The following is a 21,466-nucleotide window of genomic DNA, read 5'->3' on the forward strand; positions in this document are numbered from 1 at the left end:
CAGCCTTCGTGATTAGAAAGTGCTCCACACCTTGGAGAGCTGAGGAGACATGAGAATCATTTTAAATGCAAATTAGATTGAGGGGGTAGCAGAGAGAACACACACAAGACAGTAAAACAAAACCTTTCAATTTTCTTAAATTAGCAGTCTAATGTGTTCTAAAGAGCAGTTCCACTCGGATCTCTATTTAGGGGCTGCATTTCATCACAATATAAAATGCTCAGTGCTCTTGAGTGGAGATTGAAGGGAAAATTATTCATTTGGATTTGCGGGCTCAGCAGCGTTGCACAGCTTCATTTGATGCTCGGCGCATCCTGTCGAAAGGGGTCAACAAGTACTGGTGAGTATCTGCTAACTTCAAGACTCTGCCTTGCATTTATCTTTTTGGCTCTCTCTCCCTTACAAGGGGATAGCTCCCAAAAGATCTATGTTATAATGCCTCTTTCAAAAATCCTGGGAAATTTTAGACAGCTTTTTATACTTCTTCCAGTGACTGATTTCACAGAAGGGGAGAGAGTTATTTTCAGCCTAGATGCTGGTGGCTGATCTGTGTATTAATTGTAAGAGGGGAATGTTTAACACATGGTAGCTAAATCGGACTTTCTCCATATAACCCCCATCCCTGAGCATGCTTGGCCAGCAGGAGGGTTAGAACTGGTGCCCCCCAACAATTTCTAGAGAACGTTCCCATTATACTAACTGCTTAATCATTTCATCTTCTATTCTGTTGTAATTGACACGCAAACTGGGGCTCGGGACTATAGAAACGTGTTATTAAATCGTAAGTCCATTTTTAAATGACGATGACACTTTTCTGCATAAGAGATGAGGGATGGGGAATAGATCTGCGTGATGGTTACATGTAGATTTTGATGGTTTTCTGCCAAAATTTTACATGGGAAACTGGTAATTTTCTTCCTTCACAGAGGAAAGTACAGAGAGGCCGAGATTGGCGTCACCTTCGGTTGCTAAGGTAACGAGCTCTGGCCATTTTGTCTGATAAAGGAAGTCCAGTGGACAGTATGCATTATTCATCAACATTCTAATCAAAATCAAAATTGTTTACTTTCACTGGGAATATTTTGTGAGATCAAAGACACTCTGGCTGAAACTGCTCTTGCTTTTCCTGCCGACAGTTAACTCTTGATTTTTTTGCAGTAAGTATAATTTGCTGTTGGGGGTACCTTTGGGTATTTAGAAAGTTTCCTCTTAGCAGATATGGTTTCTTAAATTAAAATGTATACTGTTAGAATGAGAAAACCATTGGATTAGCCTTCTGAGCTTGATTTTATTGACTTCGTCTTGTTGATTCTTTCAAAAACCATCCTGCAGAAATAGAGATACTTCATTTGTGCAAGTGGTTGGGAAATGCTGCATCTGCTCAAGAGAAAACCCCAACAGGCTGAATGTTTTTTAATGAAGTATATTAGCTTCCTGACAGGCTAGTGCATGATAATATTACGGGGATCATTGCAATGCTGAAATAATTGTCGCTGCTCTACAAACCACATTTCTATCTCCAAAGCAGAATGTGTCAGGTGCAGGCAGATGACTATCTTGTAGCACTTCATAAAATATGCCAGAGGAAATTGCTGAAAAGGAAGGAATTCAAAGCATTTCTATAGCAAACATGTCAGCGTGTGTCATGCATGTAGGACATATATGAGCGGGGGCTCTGATTACCAGGCGATTCTCACTGCTCACGGGGAATCCGAAACTCCCCGCATCCATTGAGGATCGATACTCAGAACGGCTGACACTTAATGATGTCATTTATCAGACAGACCTTTTGAAAACTGGTAACATGTGAATTTAACAGAGTATTTTCCAAGAAATACACAGGAAGGAAAGAATGGTATGTTATCTCTCTTTAGCCTGGGTTATCTGTTTTTCCTAAGTAGAATATATTACTTTTAATGAATATTGGTTAAATGTTGCATTTCTCCTATGATAAGAAAGCTATGTGGAAGGTTGGCTTTAGGATTGGAAAGATTGGTCAAATGATAGGCTATTACAATGGCTTGTTCTTATTCCAAAATTTTAAAGCATAGAGATAGATAGATTAGATATAGATATAAATATAAATATAGATACAGATATAGATATATGGCTTTAAAATCTAATATTGTGGATTTTTTTCCTCCTTCACAGGTGTCAAAGTGAACATTTACTCCTAAAACCAACTCTGTGTTTAGAACATCGAGAATGGATTATCCCAAAATGGATTATTTTCTGGATGTCGAGTCTGCTCACAGACTCTTGGATATTGAGTCAGCTCAAAGATACTTCTACAGCCAAGGAGCTCAAGGTAATAAAACAAAAGAAAAAGAGGAAACTCCTCTCACTGGCATGTCGGTTTTATATTAACGGTGCAGGGCAGCCTTGAGCAGTTGATGCTCTGCTCCTGAGGTTCAACCACTGGTATTTCCAAACTGATAACCTCTACCAAACTGTTGCTAGAATTGAGGCAGGTGTATCATAGAATGAATAAATCCAAACAAATTTCTTGGGTGTAGTTAAAAAAAAAAAAAGAAAAGAAAAGACCATGTACCCAACTTTTGGTATAAATGCCCTTTGGAGAGCTGTTAAGTCAGAACCCGCCACCCATCCTCATACCCAAGGCTTCTGCTTGAAAGGAATCAGGGATGATTTTCCCAGGAAAAGATTGAGCCTGCAGCCACTGTACTTGATGAGATCTAGAGCAACTTGACCTAGCTGACTCAAATCCAGCTAGAGGAGGATCTCCTGAGTTCAGAGCCAAGCTTCTGTCCCTGCCTTATCTATTTTAGATGAACTCAGTTACTGCCCCCAGGGGAATTAACAGCATACATGGCATGGAGTTGGGGTGGGGGGTGGAGGGGGCAGTAAGGAAAGTGCCTGGTATGAAGTGTGGCAGCTATATGCATTTTTCTTACATATTTCAAGATGGTCAATTAGCCCACAGTTTGCTTACTCTGCTGTTCAATGATGCATTTAGAATGTTTTGCCACCACGTTAGAGCAAGGAAAGAAGCTGGAGTGTTTTATGAGAACCCCTGCCTGTCGGGAGATTTTTGGTTTTACATGCATTTTCTCTTCTGCATGGAATATTTAGAATGTTCAGCCAAAGCAACCTCATGATGCTTAGTTCTCAGGTTATGCATGGAAGATGAAGGCAATGCCCTCTTTTTAAGTAGCTAGGCACTTCCTTCTCTGCTTCCATTTTCCAGTGCATGGTCAGGTCTACTAAAAGTCAAGAGGGGTTGGACATTATCGGGTTGATTTGCTTGGGCCTGGGTCAGTGCGCTTATCAGATCTAAAATTAGCAAAGGTGATAGAATAGCCAGTTCTCCTCATCCATCTGGGTATTTGTAGTCAGCTTGGCTAGTCTCAGCCACTTAAGGAGACATACAGTTATCACAGAAGCAGGGCAACCAGCCTCCTCTAGGTCTGCAGGTGAGAAGATGCTGCTAATTGACGTACAGCTGAGGCCTGAAAGGGAAAGGGGCTGAAGCCAGCCTCAGCCCCCGAACCAGGGAGCTGAACCATTTCACATCTGCCCGAGCAGCATCACCTTTGGCAGAGCAGAGACAGGGAGCAGCCGCCAATTATAGATGAAGATTTCCTCTTCCTCTGTTAGTAGGTAAAGGCTGCGGGCTCTGCGCTCTCTCGGAAGCACAGCAGGCAGGGCGTGGGAGGCTCAGAGGACTCAAGGCGACTGGCAGCAGATGGGCCTGGGGGTGGAGTGGCCAGAACCATCGCCACCCGGGGCTGTGGTTTAGACTCCAGAGCAGGAAGGACGAGAACACGCACCGGCCGCAGAAGCATGAGCTCCTGCTGCTTCCTGGAATCACATTCATTTTAGGGTAATCTGAAGGACGTGCCAATCAAAGAGTCTTGGATGCAGGAGGGGTGGGCAGTTCCCCCAGACAACCCCAGACTTGCTGAATTAGACATCAGAAATCCGAAATCCAGGTGTGAGGCTCCAGAGTTTGCATTTTAAACAAGAGTTCCAAGGATTGCTCCCTAGCCAGCTCATCCAGCCCAGTTTCTCTCCTTCCACCCCAAAACTGGAACACGCTCCTCAGCATCAGAGGCAGGATACACTGTCCACATTCCCTGGAGCCTGCCTGCCCAGGTTCAAATCCTGAGTCTGCCACTGTGAACTTGAGCGAATTAATCTCTTGGCCCTGCAATTGTCTCTCTTGCAAAGGGAAGGCAACAATCGTGCCTAACTTATAAGTTATGAGTATTAATGGGTTATATTTTAAAGTACATAAAATAGTACCTGCCACATAGGAAACAAGATACATACGCAAACCAATAAAATAAACGTCCCTGACAGGTAGCTAGCCGTCCCTCCTCTGAGGTTTCAAAAAGAAGCCATTGCCTCATAAACAAGAAATGTGGCCTGATAGACCTTTTACCTCCTATTTCTAACAAAATTAAATTAATTTTTTTTGTTAACTTAAAGACACAGCAGTTCTCTTCTTGTCCCATCAAAACCTAACTCCGGTGAGAACTCTGTCCTTCCAGCACCTTCCACGAGCCCCACCACCTAGGACCCTCCAACCCTCACATCTCCTCTCTGGAGCTCTGCTCCCACCATCACTGGGGGCTGCCTCTAGGTAGCATTCTGTCCACTCAGCTCAGATGCTCCCATTTTTCCTGGATTGTCAGCACCCAGGTTTTATGAAAGCCTCCAAGGCGACGAATGGGCAAAGGCCCACAGACCAAAGCCTGCATGTTTTAGAATGCAGAACTGAAGTTCTTAGCTACTTAAAGCAAGAGGAATCCAGGAGTGTAAGAAGGAAAAGGCAATCTGTCATGTTTGGGACAGATCCCTCGGGAAGTCCTGGGATCTGAAGGTCACTCGTCTGCTCCACTGAATACATCAGCTTGCTCTTTTCTCCCATCTCCATTTTCCTTGGTTTGACCCCCAACGGGGGAAAGATCAGCCCCCTCTCTGGGGATCCTCCTGGTCCCTCTTTCTGTCAGTGGAGGATGCCCCTTTACATCCCTGAGTGCCTTGTCAACAATAAATCCTGTTAACCCCAAGGGAGCTCGGTGGCGGTTCCCGTTCATTCTAAAGGAGAATCCTGGAGCTAGGAGCTACGTGGGCTCAAAGATCAGTCCTCTTGACACCGTACAATTTGAGTTCACCCATCCTTCAGGTTTCTGACAACGACATCCCACACACTCAACTTTAGACTCTGTCATTTTGTTTTGAACAATTGAACTGAGAGATAAGTCATGTCTTTAAAAATCAGAAAATGAGCCTTATGGGATTTCAGGTTGCAACGGACATTCTAGTTCTTGAACTCCTCCCTAGATTCCATGAGGACCAGTTCGGGTCCCATTGCTATGTTTTAAACGAGCCCCTGGGTTATTCTGGTGAACCCTGGAGTCTGAGAACCACTGCCGTGGCTCATGAAATCACTTGCTGCACAGAGTGTGGGAGGAACACATGGCTGTCAGCGTCACTGGGGAGCATGTTAGAGACGCAGGAGTCTAGAGCCCACCCCAGACCCAGGAGTAAGTCTGAATTGTAACAGGACCCCCAGGTAATTTGTGATGAAGTTCAAGAAATGATGCTCTAATCCAATGCACATTAGAAACACCTGGAGGCACTGAGGAGCCCAAGGCTGTGGAGTTCCACCGCAGACCACCAATTTCTGAGATGTGCCCCACACACAGGAATTTTCAAAGCATCCAGGTTTGTCAGGTGTGCTGCCAGGGCCGAGAACTACTGACCTCTCATTTTATAGAAAAGGAGATGTGAGTACATCGCACGGCTACTCTTGCCTGCAGGTCCCTATCTGGGTCTTCCCTTTTAAATGAATCTAACCCCTGGGAGGGATGCAAATGGACGTTTGAAACAAAGAGTATGTGTCAGTGCTTCACTTTTTATATTCATTGTATTGTACCCATTAATCCTCATAGAAAACCTTGAGAAATAGGAATTATCTCATTTTGCAGATGAGGACACTGAAGATTTAGATAGCGGCAGAGCCAGGATTTGAATTCAACGATATCCAACTCTCAGCTTCCTAGGGCTGCTGGAACAAAGTACCATAGACATGGGCCTAAAGCAAAAGGGCCAGCAGAGCTGGGCTGCCTCTGAAGCTTGCAAGGTTCTGGTGGTGCCTGCTGGCAATCACGGTGTCCTGTGGCTGTGGTGTGACTCAGTTTCTGCCTCCAGCACATGGCCATTTTCTCTCTCTCTCTCCGTCTCTCTCTGTCTCTCTCTCTCTCTACGTGCCTCAATCATACAGCTTATAACCAGAGGGTGGAGACCAGAACCATTCCAATTCCCTTTCCAAAGCACTGGGTTTCTTTTCTCGAAGGCCATCAATATCCTTGGATATTTAAATTATCTTCAAAAGAGAAAATACAGTAAAAAGCAGCCAATTGAGTAAAGCCACTAGGCAGTCCGATGTATGACTCCTGCTCACAATTTCCCCTCTTTCATCGTTTTAAATAACTCTTGGCATTTATTCCAGGAACTGTAGTCATTGTTCTTTCTTCCTAATGCACTTTTACAGTCTTCTGCATTGTCTTGTTCAACAAAGGGAAATGACACTTTTGACAACTGATGATTGTCACAGTGAAGAGCGGAGAGGCTCTTCAAGTTGTTATTGGAAAGAGAGGGGGATTTCATCTAAACCCCCTCTCTCATCCATTTCTCCCTAAACCCCTTCCCACCTCCACCCTTTGCCCACCCTGTGAAATCTGTCAGAATAGCTGGCTTTTGTATTTTTAGTTTTGAGTTGATGTTAAATATAGCCTCAACCTCCGGGACTTCTTAACAGAACTCTAAGAGACAAAGACAGTTGGTAGCACTCAATTAACTGCAAATTGTTGACAATAGGTACCAGCACAGAATGTGCTCATGCTCTTTCCTTTCCAGTGCTTAATGCATGGCCCAGCCCAAATGCCACCCCCTCTGTGAAGTCTTGCCTGACTTTTCCAGGCTGTTCTCCTGGGGCCTTTTATGTATGCTCATTGGAAAGCAATTGTCACATTGCATTCTGGGCCTCCACCACTTGCATGCCTTCACACAAATGACCTCACCCCTCTGTGCCTCAAGTGCTTCATCCAAATAGATACAATACTAGCTCTGAATCGCAGAGGTGTTTGAGAATTAGACGAGGGAGGCCGATAAAGTGGTTAGTACTATATCTGTTAGTATCGATTAATTATTGATACTAATGTTTAATTATTGTTTAGGTGTCTGTTACCTAACTCGATCATGGAGAGCTTAAATACCATTTTCTTGATGCCTAGAGTCATACTAGGTATACAGTAGAAATGTTAGGACTTATTAAATGTCTCTATTGAACTGAAGGAATGAACAGTCCTAAATCTGCATTACAAAGAGAAACTTGGGATTCAGGGAAAAGGACTTTTGAAGAATCAAGCTTTGGAAAATAGAACCTTCTAAGCAGTAAAGAATTAAAATCTTTAGTTGAAAAAGTTGAGTCTGCCTAAGGCTGAAAGGAAGGACATGTAAAAGTAATGTTCAAATGCATGACGATATGGGAAATGAAAGAAAGACATCAGCTCTGCTACATCTCCTATAAAATAGAAAAAAATAAAAAATAAAAAAGGAAAAGAAATTAGAGCAGGAAGGATTGAGGTGTGCCAATCAGGGTTTACTGTGATGAATTCGATTGAAATCAACTCTAAAACTACTCCATGTTCTGGAAACCAGCCCTGAGCTAGACCTTACCCGAGGGCCCTCTGCCTTTCCTTCTTTAGACCCTTACTTCCTAGTCCTGTCCTTTATGCATTTTGGCTGATTATTTCTCAAGCCAGCTACCACTCAAACTCCTGCTTCTGAACACATGCAGTGAAAAGAGGCTTTAGGTACCCACTGAAACCACTCTGGAAACCTGCACTTTGAGAACTGCCGACTGAGAGCCTTGGCGATGGTGTTTCTAGGAATCTTGCTTGGCTGCTGTGAGAGGGTTTTCATTCTCCTTCCTGCCACAGCCTTGGGTGTGGCTCATATCTGGACACGCGTGTCTAATTTGTTCCATAAGGATCGAGGCAGGATCAGTGAGTTCAAGGCAATCGGATCCCCATTTGGGACCTAATTACCAATTAGATCACAGCCTTTTCCATTTATCAATCTAAACCCAACTGCCCCAAGAGCCAAACCGGCCACATCCTCTGTCATTCCATTTTTTTCTGGTCCTGGAGCCATCATGTTTCTCGGTTGTTGTTTTATTTCCTCTCTCCAATTTTCGCCAGGAAGCAGCATGCTGCACTTCCCTCAAGGATGAAAGCTAAAGCACCAAGCCTATCTGCCTAACCTCCCACACACTCCATTTGAGACCTCTAATTGCTCACACCCAGGCTCTCCAAACCCGGGCTTAATAAGGGAACATTATGTGTGAAGGACAGGATGAAGGCAGATCAAGAGGAGAAATATTGTTCAGCTAGCTTGTGGGCCAGTTCCAGAGATATGCACAGGACCATGAAATCCAGTCCTCCCTTTCCAGAGGATGCTCTCAGAATAGTAAAGCCTCTGCACACAGAGCAGTTTTCTTGCTGCCAGCAATACACCTGAAAACTCTGCCCTTGAATGTGCCTTGTGCCATTGCCCCCAGCAAGCCTCTGCTTTGCTAAGGATTGTGATTCAGGGTTCCTAAGTAGGGCAGGAGGACGAGACCAAGAGAGAGAGGAAGATGAGTGGTGAGAGACAGAGAAGCGAAGCTGACCCGCAAATTCAATGAAATAATTCCCATCAATTAATAACTCTTGCCCTCACATAAGGCTTAAGAGTGGATTAAAGACGTGGCCCCACACAGCCAGTACCAGTGGCGACCCAGTTAGCATAACCATTCCCAGGCACTTGGGAAAGAATTCTCCCTTGTCCTTTGCCCAAACAAATCTGTTTTCTCAAAAACTTTCAATACCATCCTCTGCATGTGAGCTGGCAGAAGAAGCAAAGCCAAGAGCCTATGACATCAAAATCAGCTCATGGCCGATACCATTTTCAATATTTTAAAGAATTTCCTTAAGGCAATTAAACACACACACTCATACCAAACCACTGAACCTCTCTCCAATTTGAGTATTGGTGTTTTACTTGGACTTCTTAAATGGTACGACTGGAAAGAGAGATTATCTTAGAGATTTATGCACCTATTTTTCCAATTATAAAAGCAAAACAAGAACAATATTGAAGTTTTGGGGGGAATGAAAGGGAAAATGAACCCTACTCACTATTTTTATTTTTTATATTTACTTTCAGTCCTTTCATACACACTGAAAGTAACAGTTATGGCATATATAATATTTGGGGGATGAATGAAATCTTTCCCAGCATTAGATTAAAAATCTCATAGTGTTTTAGGGCTTATGCTTTGGAGTCACACATATCTGAGTTCAAATTATGATGGCCACTTCCTAGCTTGTGACATTAGGTAAGTCATTTCATCTCTCTGTGTGGATAACAGATGTAGCAAAATTCATGAAAGTGGCATAGGAATGGTTAAAGTCTGGAAACACTGAACAAATAAATATAAACACTAAAGAAAACATCCAGCATGTGAAATACATTTAATAAATTTGAGCTCTCATGTTAAGTGAGCTTTAATTTTGCCGAGGCTCAGAGGAAAATGGCAGGGCCTCAGCTTCCCCAAGACAGACATCTACCCCCACTTTTTGCCCCTCTCTTGCCTTCTCTGATGCCATTCATTCCTAATTCAGATCTCTAAGAACTGTAGAGATGTGCAGCAGTCTTACAACTCAAGGACAAGAAAAAGCAGCACATATTTGATTTTTAAAATAAAATTACTAACAAATTTGCAATGTATTCTCTTTGTGGTTTGTTTTACTTTGGAGTGTTTCTTCCTTCAGACCCTCTTACAACACTTGCTAAACTGTGCTGATTTCTTATCAATGTACAGCAAACTCTTGTTTACCAGAATCTGGCTTCCAGGTGGTGATTTACATGAGTTAGCAGTTACCTAGAAATGAGGAAATAGATTTGAGAGATTCTATTTGGAATTAGAGCCCAGGTATTTCTGCTTAAGAAAACAAAGCGAAATATAGTATCGTGAGGAACACAAAGGCAGCAATTCCTGGATTTTAATTCTAACCCAACCATTTAGCAGCCCCGTGACTGGCTGTACAAATGGCTGGACTTCTACAGGCCTTTATTTCCCCGTTTGCAAAATGATTATTTGCATTGTTTCTGTGAGGATAAAATAATATACAGTAACTAGGAGTTCCCAGCACATAGCATGTTCTCCATGAATAATTGTTTAAGGAATGAATAATTTGGCACATAAGGAAAAGGAGAACACAGGGTGACTGTTCTGTGTCTTCAAGAAGCTTCCGCATGAAACAATGCAAAGCAAAGTGCTCTCCTGGAAGCAAGAATAGGTTTTAAGAGGCTAAAAGAAAGAGCTCAGAGAATTGCTGAGGTGATACCTAAACTTTGCCCTGGAATTAGCACAATAGTGCTGAAAGAGAGAGTACGCGCTGCTCTTTCCACAATGTTTCAATAAGACTGGGTCACAAAGTGCAAGAAGCTGAAAGTGATACCTGCAATTGGAAGGAAAAGGTAGGGTCCAAGAAAGAGACCTGGAACACCAAATCAAGGGATTTGGAACTTACTCCGTAGGTAATACAGAGCACTTGGAGGATTTCTAAAGCTGAAGGAGACTATAGAGAACTTCTTAACCAGTTGATCCCAAAACTTGACATGTAACAGAAACATATATTCCAGAGCCACTCTCCAGATGTCTTGATCTATAGGAATGAGTTATGGGAATTTGGGATTTTTCTCTTTTAAAGGTTTTTTTGTGTTGTTGTTTTCTTACAGCTCCCATACGTTTTGATGCAAATAATATGAGGCCTGGAATTTGAGACCCATGGTCTATTCCAGTTCTTTCCTTTTATAGATAAGGAAAGTAGAGCTCAGAGAGGTGAACTAACAATATGCGATGCAGACCCAAGATTAGATTATTTCGAAATTTAATATTTATGGAACACCTACCACATTCCGGGAATTCAAACTCAAAATGGACAATTACAATGGCCTTGAAGAGTTAACCATGTAATGTGGGGACAGATAATTAAACCAATGGCTTCGGTGCCAAGAAATAAATGCTAGAAGGATGTCCATACTGAGAGTTTGGAAAGGACAAATGAGGGCACGTAAATCCTATAGAAATACAGGTGTGTTTGAGTTGGTGTAATGTGCTCTTGTGTGTTAGCGAGTTAGATGTTCTTCCAGCTTGACTTCCAGGATGAGATGAGAGCTAACCTGCATTTGAGTTAGCTTAAGGAAGAGAAGAAACAAATCTTCTGGGCAGTGTGAAGTGGCATGTGATAAGGCATGGACATTAGGGGAACTGTGTGTTACACTATGTCTAGATTGAAGGAGAGACTGTAGATATAAGGAATGGCAATAGAAGAGACTAGAATAGTGCACAGGAGCCAAAGCATGCAAGGTTTTGTATGCTAAACTAAGGAGTTCTAAACCTGACACTGAATCCACTACAGAGTGTAATACAGATACATGTTTTCATAAAGACCGCAGATATGGAGGACAGATTGGAAGGAGTAAGACTAGAGGCAAGGAGAACCATTGGGAGGCTACTGCAGTGATTTAAACAAGAAGCAAAGCCAGGGTGAATGAGTATGTTGACAGAGTGAATTTGGCAGAGGAGAGGGATACTGGAAATATCAAGAATATTCTTTCTATAGTACGTAGTGACAGGGTGAGTGGGCAGACAGTGATAGAAGGGTACTTTAAGTGATCCCCAGATGTTACATTTGGACCTCCTGGATGGGTGATGAAGCCATTCCCTGAGAGAGGGAATGTAAGAAGAGAATCAAGGGGGAAATAAGATAAATTCAGCTTAGGATATATCAAATTAGGAGGCCTTATGGAATATCCAAGCATGGATTACTAGTGAGGAAAAAGTTATATGGGTCTAAAGTCTGGTATTGAGATCTTGGAAAATCATCTAAAGTATTCTTTGTCCCTAGTAGTTCCCAAAGTAATTTCACTAATATGTTTTATATCTGCCTCTAGATATGTGGTTCCACTAGACCTTTAATTTTCCTTTCCTATTATTTAGAAAATGGGGCAATTTTTAAAGGAAATATTTCTTTTCTAAATTAAAAATACCATATTTTCTCAATAGCAGTAGTTCTTAACATTAATAGTCCATGGGAAATATTTACATAAAGCAAACATTTTAGATTGCCAACATGATTTCAAATTCTGGCTTGTGTTTTCATAAGAAGCAAAAGCCTGAATTAAAATTTATAAGGCCACTTAAAGAAAACAAGTTTTTTAAAATAAAGCCCAGTGCAGCCCGAACACTTTATAAAACTATAGTTTGTCACAGAATGTCATCGAAGGAAGTAAAAAGAAAAAGATTCAGCTATAGCTGATTAAAAATAGACCTTACTTTTCTTTTGAACCTACGCAGTAAGATCTGTTCACTTAGTTGATTACGCACTGTTTGATGATGAAGTTTGATAGGTGTCAGGCAGAAAAAAAACTATTTGACTTAGCCCAATTTAATCCTTGCCTCTGGAAGGTGAGACCACCTTCCAGACATCATACTGTAAGACTGATTTTTACATTAGCCCATATCCTGTGCTAGCTCAGTTATCTGAATATGTGCACAGGAGTTGCACAAGAAAGCGAGAGGGAGAATGTGACTCACATTTTGTCGGCCAGGGCTTGGTATTTATTGTCTCATTTAATTCTGGAAAAGGACATTTGTAAAGTAGGTGCTCTTATTCCCTATTTTACAGATGAGGTAATCCCCATTTCCAGCAATTCAGTAACATACTTGAGGTCACCCAGCTCTTAGTGATGGAACCAGAATTGTCATTCGGATCTATTTGACTCTTCCCATTACCTCTCATAGTCCTGTGTTACATTGGTGACCCTGGCAATACTAGGAAAAAGGCCCATGAACAGGAGTCTGGGGATATACATATTTCTGTGTATTTCCATGTTTTAAGACTGAGTGCCATCCACAGTGTTTCAAAATATAAATGTAGTCATGAAGTCATTTTATGTAATGGTAGTGTCAGGTTGAGTTTCTTACGTGGATTTTTTCATTTTTTTACCTCTTCCACTTGGGAAAATATCACCACGGGATAACACAATTCAGCATCTGTCCCTTGGGTTGAATTGCGGAGTGTGTGTTTGGCTTATAATTTCCAGGGAGTGGAGGCAACCTGCTCCAGGACCCTTGGAAGGTTCTTGATATACTCAACTAGTTTTCCCTCTTTACCAATATATCACATAATAACTATAGAAAATTCAGAAAATATGGACAAACAACAAAACCAAACTCAGCCCCATCCTCTAAAAATAAGTACTCTTTATACCCTGGCAAATATTCTTACATTATTTCTAAACACTTGGGCACACACATTCAACCTTTTTATTTTTACTTAAGTTGAGTTCCTCAGGAGCTTTAAATTTCTGTCTTAATTTTCAAAATAAATTAATTCTTCCTACCTTGAGATAGGTGATTCTAACCGATGTATGAAATAATCAGACACAGTCTGGGCTAAGAGAGAAGTCAGCCAGGCTTTGTTTTTGCTCAGCGGGTGGCTTTGCCAGCTGGGTGAATGCTCCTGGAGCTGGTCTCCCATTATTTACTAGACAGAGGCTCTGACTAATAGCCTATGATCTCATCACTGTCATCAAACTCATCCGCAGACACAACAGAATGTAAAGAAATATCTACCTAGCCTAACATTTGGCAGGCCTTCCTCTTAGAATCATGTAGTTTGGGAATTATTGAGTTTTCCCCCCTCCACCACCACGATAGGTTTTTATTCTTGTTACACACAGATGCAGCACTTGACTACAAACCAAGAGCAAGGGCCCAGAGCTTTCTTAGGTTTACTTTAGGGTAATGTCTACAATAATAGAACATTAAAGCTGTAAGGGGCTTACTTCAGCCACCCCATTTTATAGGTGATAAAAATAAGGCTCAGGAAAAAAGGAGAAGCAAAATACTATCTAATAAATAAATATGACACAAACTGTTTTCATTCATCTCATTCAAAATCACAAACTTATCAGCCCCAATTTGCAGGAAATTAAAGCTCAGAAGGATCAGAAAATGGACCTGATATCACACAACTATGAAGAGGTAAAGCCAGGATTCAAGTAGCAGTCTTTCTGGTTGCACAGATTTCCCCTACAACATCCTGCCTTTCTGAAGAGAGATGGTGTATCCCAACCAGACAGCTGATATTGGCAGAGCAGGAGCTAGAACCCAGTCTCCTTGTGTAGAGTTCTAGCCCAGTGACTTCTCCTTACATCCTGTTGTTTTGTTACAGTGGGGCTTAAATGGGATCCAAGTTCATTTTCCAAGTGACCGTGCCCAGCAGTTTGCTACACTAGGATATGGCCTACCATATGCCACCCTTTTCTATAACTAACATGAATTAGAAATAATTAGATTTCAAATTATATCATTAACTATATTAACTGTTGAAAACTAACCATGTAGAAAATAGAAAATGAAAATGACAAGAGATGTTCAAAATCTAAATAATGGAAAGCTGTTTGGGTTTATGTCCAACTATAACTCAGTTTTTCTCTTCCACATCCAGCACGCCTTAATAGCCAGCCCCTAGTCACTTCTCAGTGTCTACTTTAAGAAACTGGAAGAAAAGGAGGCAATGAACATTTGTTACTCACCTATTATTTATCAGGACCTGTGTTTAGTGTTTTACATTTATCATATAATCCTTAATCCTCCCAAAGCCCAGTGAAAGAGTTTTTGTTTTTGATTTTTCACTTTCTAGTTTACATTTGAGGAAGCTAGGATCAGAGAGCTCGCTAACATTTTTCCAAGGTCTATTAAATAGTATTCTCAGCAATAGCACCAAAGCTTAATTTCATAGCCACAGCTTTTTCTGTACCTTGCTAGTAATAATAGTTTTAAAATATTAAATGTTTATTGGGAATTTCCTTTGCCAAAGATAGTACATGAATTCTATCTTTTAATCTTCATAGCAAACCTAAAAGGTATGTACTGTATTAGTCCAATTTTATAGATGAAGAAATTAATGCACAAGAGCTAAGAAGCTTGCTTGAAATTATACAAGTAATAAGTATGGACTCTAGATAAAAGCTTACTAAGAACCTGTGCTGTAAACTTTTACTTCATATTTTTAAAAATATATTTTTTATGGAAGAAGTTGTAAACTTATAAAACAATCATGCACATGTTCAGAATTCCCAAATAGCACCCTCTATCAACACACCACACTGTGGTGGAACATTTGTTACAGATTAAGATAATATCATCTGTTTGTTACCACATCCATAGTGTATATTTGGCACACATTTTCCGTACTGCCCCATTATCAACACCATACATCTTTGGCATGGATGCAAGGATATTATATTATTACTGCTAACCACAGTCCATAGGTCGCTCCAGTTGTATTTTTCCCATGCTGTTCCACATTCCCACCACCCTGCAGTAATGATGTACATTTGCTGTAGCTCACAGAGTACACACTTGCATCTGTACCATGAGCCATAATTCTCATCCACCTCTTGGTTTACTGTGCTATTCAGTTCCCAGATTATTCTCCAGCATTCTGTCAACTGATTTACATCCCTAGACTACCATTTGCAGCCACATCCCCCTTTATAAACTAGCCGTTACTCACTATGTGTTACCATCCAGTCTATACATTTCCACACTTTTACAGTAAAACTAATTAAAACTTCTACATACGTCAAACATCAGTAGCCCATCTCAGTCCTCCTCTTATGTCCTTTAAGAATCCAACACCCACCACCAGGTCTTAAGATATTTTCCTACAATTTCTTCTAGAAGCTTTATAATTCCTACTTTTATTTTTAGATTTTTGATCCTTTTTGAGTTAATTTTTGGATATGTTGTGAGATAGAAGCTATCTTTTCTTCTTTTGGCTATGGAGATCCAGTTCTTTCAGCACCATTTGTTCAAAGGACTGTTCTGCCCGAGCTGTGTGGGTTTGACAGGCTAGTCAAAAATCACTTGACCATACATGAGCCATCAGTTTAGTTCCATTGGTCTATGTGTCTGTCTTTATGCCAGTACCATCCTGTTTTTACCACTATAGCTGGGTAATATGATTTAAAGTCTGGAGATGAGGGTTAGCTTTTCCTTTTTAAGATGTTTCTGGCTATTCAGGACCTCTTACCCTTCCAAATAAATTTGATAATTTAATTTTTTCAATTAAAAAAAAATGCTGGTGGAATTTTCATCAGGATTGCATTGAATTTGTATCTCAATCTGAGTAGAATTGACAATTTAATGATATTTAGTCTTCCAATCCATGAGTATGGAGCATTCTTCCAATTATTTAGACCTTTTTTAATTTCTTTTAACATTGAGTTGCAGTTTTCTGAAACAAGTGTTTTACATCATTGGTCAAGTTTATTCCTGAATATTTGAGTTTTATCTGTCATATTTTATTTTCACCACTCTTTTGACACTTTCAGTTACTTTTATTGATATAATCTTTATTTCTAGACTCTCTTCCAGGCCTCTCTCTCCTGTCTTTTCAGGCTCTAGCACAGCCTTTAGTATTTCCTGAAAATCTGGTCTCTTGGTTAGAAATTCTCTCAGTTTCTGTTTATCTGTGACTATTCTAAACTTTCCCTCATTTTTGAAAGACAATCTTGCCAGATATAAGATTCTTGGTTGGAAGTTTTTCTCTTGTAGTATCTTAAATATATCATACCACTTTTTTCTTGCCTCCATGATTTCTGGTGAGAAATCAGCACTTAATCTTATTGGGTATCCCTTATATGTTATGCATTGCTTTTCTCTTGATGTTCTCAGAATTCTCTCTTCAGCATTTGACATTCTGATTAGTATGTGTCTCGGAGTTGGTCTATTCAGAATTTTTCAGGTAGGAGTATGTTGTGCTTCTTGGACATGGATATCTATGTCCTTCAATAAGGTTGGGAAATTTTCTACCTTTATTTCTTCAAATATTCCTTCTGTCCCTTTTCCTTTCTCTTCTCCTTCTGGGACATGTATGTTTGCATGTCATTTGCTGTCATTTAGTTCCCTGAGACCTTGTTCAATTTTTTCCATTCTTTTCTTCATGTGTTCTTTTGTATGTTTACTTTCAGAGGCCATTCCTTCATGCTCACCAATCCTTTCTTCTGCCTCCTCAAATCTGCTATTACATGATTCCAATGTTTTTTAAAATTTCATTTATTGCACCTTTCATTCCCATAGGATCTATTTTTCTATGCATGCTTTCAAATTCTTTTTTGTGGTCATCCAATGTCTTCTTAATATCCTTAATCTCTTTAGCCATCTTGTTGAATTTTGCTCTGGAGGAGAAACGAATTTTATTAACAATCTTGCAAGAATGGGCATGTGACTTGGACAAAATGGCCGGCACCTCATTGAATTTATTAAGGAGATTTGTCTGAACACCTATGATTAGCTCTCTCAACTCCTTTACATCATCTGGAAGCTTATCTTGTTCCTTAAACTGGCTATAGCTTCCTGTTTCTTGGTGTGGATTGTAATTTTTTGTTGGTGTCTTGGCATCTGGCTTACCAGAGTATTTATTCTGGGTGCAGTTTTTCTCTTTAGTTTAGGGCTTCCTGCCCTTTCTCCCTTGCTGATTGTGCAGTAGGAACCAAGGATGTAGTTGGAGCTATAAGCAGTGGAGGCTCAAGCTGCCCTCATTGCCCCAGGGACAAATGAAGCTTCTCCCAACTCTCTCCTTTGCCAGGTGTAGGGACAGAGTCACAGCTGTGTGGAATAATCCAAGTCATGCAGGCCTAGACTGTATTGCTTAGAGAGACTGATGAAGCTTCTTGCTCTCTTCTCCCCTGCCTGGGGTGGCAATGGAGCTGCAGGTGTGGGCAGCAATCTATGCAGTGCAGGGTCCAAGATGACCACAGTTGCCCTGGTAGATTCCAATTTTCAATCTGCGCCAGCCAAAGTTACCTGCAGTTACCTGGATAGGCTGGTGCAGGGCCCGCCAACCTCCTCCCTGCCAGAGATGGGGCTGAAGCCTAGCCTATGGCTGCAGTCCCATCTGGGTGAAAGAAACCAGTCCCTACTGTTACTGTGATCTTCGTTCAGCCTGGGTTCCCCTCATGCTTGGGGCCTAGTCAAATGATGGACACCGGCCTCTTTCTGACTTGGACAGGTTCACACCCAAGCTGTTCCTAGGGTTATACCTTAGCCAGCCAAGTCTACTAATCAGTAGCCAAAATCAGTAGCCAACTGTCTCCTCCTTCCCTGTTTTAGGGAAATGGAGCTTCCAATTCCAGCCACAGAATAGCTCCCGGGGCAGCTTGTGCTGCCAAAGTAGGATGATCACCAGCCTCCGTGGTTTGGTCTGTAATTTCCCAGAGAGGCTGGTGCAGGTCCCCCCAGCTTCCTTCCAGCCTAGGCTACAGCTGCAGTCTGACCTGCATGGAAAGAAGCCGGTCCCCACCAGCCCTGGGGTTTTCAGTCTGCACTCCTTCCCCTCATGCCAGGCACAGAGTTAAGATGGTGGCTTCCAGCCTCTTTCTGGCTTGGATAGGCTCAAACTTTAGCTGTTCTTAGCCTGCCGAATTTACTCATCAGTAGCTGAAGTTGGTGCCCAACCGTCTCTTCCTCTCCCGTTTTTGGGAAGTGGATCTTTCAATTCCAGCCATGAATCAGCTCCCTAGGCAGCTTGTGCCTCCTGTGGAGGATGGGCACCAGCCTCCAGGGCATGGAGCACTGTACTCATAAGTCTTCTCTGCAGATGGGCAGCTCTTCCTTCCATTCCTTCAAGGATATGGCAGGATGCTCTTCTGGTCTCCTGGAGCCCCCAAACAGGTACTTCAGCTAGCTCCAGATAGCTCTGAGTATTTACTAACTGCCCTGTAGCAAGAACTGACTCTAGGAGCTCCTTGCTCCACCACCATCTTGCTGGTTGTCAACTTTTACTTCATAATATCTAGAAGGAAAATAATATCCAACTATTTTGTTTGTGTCTGCTTAGAAAGTGAAAACTTGGAAGTGCCACAAGTAGGAGACAGAGAAAGAGGAAGAAATTACATTCTCATCATGGTGTGTGGGAGTGGGGATAGGAATGAAAGCATTCCAGCTGTAGAGGATGAACAAAGCGTAGACATGCAAACATGGGGAAGAGGAGGAAAGAAAGATTTTCCAGTGGAAAGATTCTCCTGTCAGTCATGTAGTACTATTTCCTTGATTTTGTTTGGTTCTTCTCTGTTTTATAATTTGCTAACTGATCCATCCTACTGACTAAGATGTGACCTTTCTGAGAAACATAGATGTTATCTAGGGCATACAAGATTGATGATCTGTGTCCAGTGAGAACCCATATGCATCACTTATCTATTGCTGCATATCAAATTAGCCCCAAATCTAGTGGTTCAAATCCCAAACATTCATTAACTCACAGTTTCTTTGGGTCATGTATTCAGGAGTGGCTTAGCCAGTGTTCTGGGCTGAAAGGATGTCAGCTAAAACTAGTCATCAGAAGACTTGACTGGGGCTGGAAGATCCGCTTCCAAGATGGCTGTTGACAGAGGTCTTAGTTCCTTTCCACGTGGTCTTCTCCATAGACTGCTTGAGTGACCTCACCATGTGGCAGCTGGCTTCCCCCAGTGCAAGGGACCCAAAGAGAGAGCAAGGCAGAAGCCACAATGTATTTTATGCCCCAGTTTTAGAAGTGATGTACACTCATTTCTACAATATTTTAGTGGTCTCACATACCAGACTTGATTCAGTGTGGGAAGGAATAGTACTAGGAGTTGGGGATCATTTGGAGTCCATCTTGGAGGCTGGCTACCAAAACTCACAAGCCTTTATGGGAGCAGAAAATTTCAAAGGAAAGAGAGAACATGGCTTCTATACTTAAACAGGCTTTGATCAATAAGTCGCATATCATCAAATGACTTTTAAATTAGGCACAATTGTGCACAGACCATCAAAAATTTAGACCCTTTTGGAGAAAAACCACTATAATAAGGTTAGGATAGATGTTGAATAGTCTGGCTACTATCCTTATCCAGGCATCAATTCTAGGAAAGCCTTAAAGGAAGAGTTGGAGCAAAGCTGGTATTAGATGCAAATGAACAAGACTGGCCCAGGCACAGAACTGTCTGTTTGGGAAGTCACCTATTTTTGGGGTATGGCTGGATAAGTTGAGCACTTCACAATTGCACAATTCTGTTCACTTAGACTAAGATGTAAAGAGTGCATCCCTCAAGCTATGCAGCTTGGAGGACTTGACTCAGGGCCAGTAGGAACGCTGTAGAACTGGCATCCTAGGTAAAATCAAAGCAGTACCCCCTCTCCCCTTACGACCTCTCAGCCAGATATAAAAGAAGATTATTATCAGAGCTTTGTAGAGTGTACAGCTCCCTTAATCTAAGAGGTACAGATAGCATTCTTCAGATTCTTGATTCTCTAGGAAAGCATGCATGTGTACAGAAAAAGTGTTTCAGCATCTATGTACTAAATTTAGTTGTGATAAAAAGTTCAAAGCCCTTTTCAGTATATTTTATTAAATCCATATAAGATACACAAACTACTACTGCAACTTGTTGGGTTGATAAAACAGTTAATAACTTTCATCTTCATCACTTACATTTTGTATTTTCTACATGAATGATTTTCAATTTAGTCACTGTAATTAGTGACATGGTGCAGTGTTTTATTTTGAGGTTCTTATATTTCTAACTTATGTTAGGTATACAAAATAGGGACATTTACTTCAGCTGTATGGCCCAAATTCTTAAAGTGCTTAACTCTACTGTAACAGAATGTATTTTGTTTTTTAACAAGAATCAAATACCTCCAGGCTTTATCCAGGACACCCTTCCTTCAAGATCAATGCTGAATTTGGCCAGAGCCCACGAGGATACATGGCAATGATAATGTTTAAAAAAATATTTAAAGCGTGGGGTATTATCTATAACCCCTAGAAGCTCTCCTAATTAGAAAGGATTAAACATTTTACTAGAATATTTTAAAACTTTGGAAATAATTTAAAACTTACAGAAAATTTGCAATTGAACATCTATGTACCATTTACTCAGATTCACCTATTTATAACAGTTAACTCCATTTTCTTTATCATTTCCTCTTTCTTGTATCTATCTATATCTAGAAAGAGAGAGAGTGAGGAAAGGTGCCAAGCAAGGAAGGGAGGGACAGAAAGTATATATGTGTGATGTGATGTGTGATGTGTGTTTGTGTGATTTCTTCCTGGACCAACATGGCCCTTTATCCTTAATCCTTCAGTGTGTGTTTCCTAAGAATTGGGATATTCTCTCCCACAACCACAGCACAGTTACTAACTGTAGGAAATGTAACATTGATGTTTTAATTTAATTGCTCTTTTCAATCCAATTTTGTTAGTTGACCCAACAATGTCCTTTGTAACATTTACCTCTCCAGGCAGGAGCCAGTTTCAGGTCAGTTTAATCTAAGGCCAAGGTC

The 21,466-nt window shown here is 41.2% G+C and overlaps 1 protein-coding gene across 1 annotated transcript in view; it reads left to right on the forward strand.

Annotated features, from left to right (window-relative positions):
• The first annotated feature begins 258 nt into the window (after positions 1-258).
• PHACTR1 (phosphatase and actin regulator 1) overlaps positions 259-21,466 on the forward strand; it is a 604,691-nt gene continuing 583,483 nt past the window's right edge. Inside the window, 2 exon segments of the mRNA XM_058285234.1 lie at positions 259-340; positions 2,152-2,308. Coding sequence (XP_058141217.1) covers positions 2,206-2,308 — 103 coding nt within the window. The 5' untranslated portion in view covers positions 259-340; positions 2,152-2,205.

The sequence above is a fragment of the Dasypus novemcinctus genome, chromosome 22 (assembly GCF_030445035.2).
Source record: "Dasypus novemcinctus isolate mDasNov1 chromosome 22, mDasNov1.1.hap2, whole genome shotgun sequence".
In the NCBI taxonomy this organism is placed as follows: Eukaryota; Metazoa; Chordata; class Mammalia; order Cingulata; family Dasypodidae; genus Dasypus; species Dasypus novemcinctus.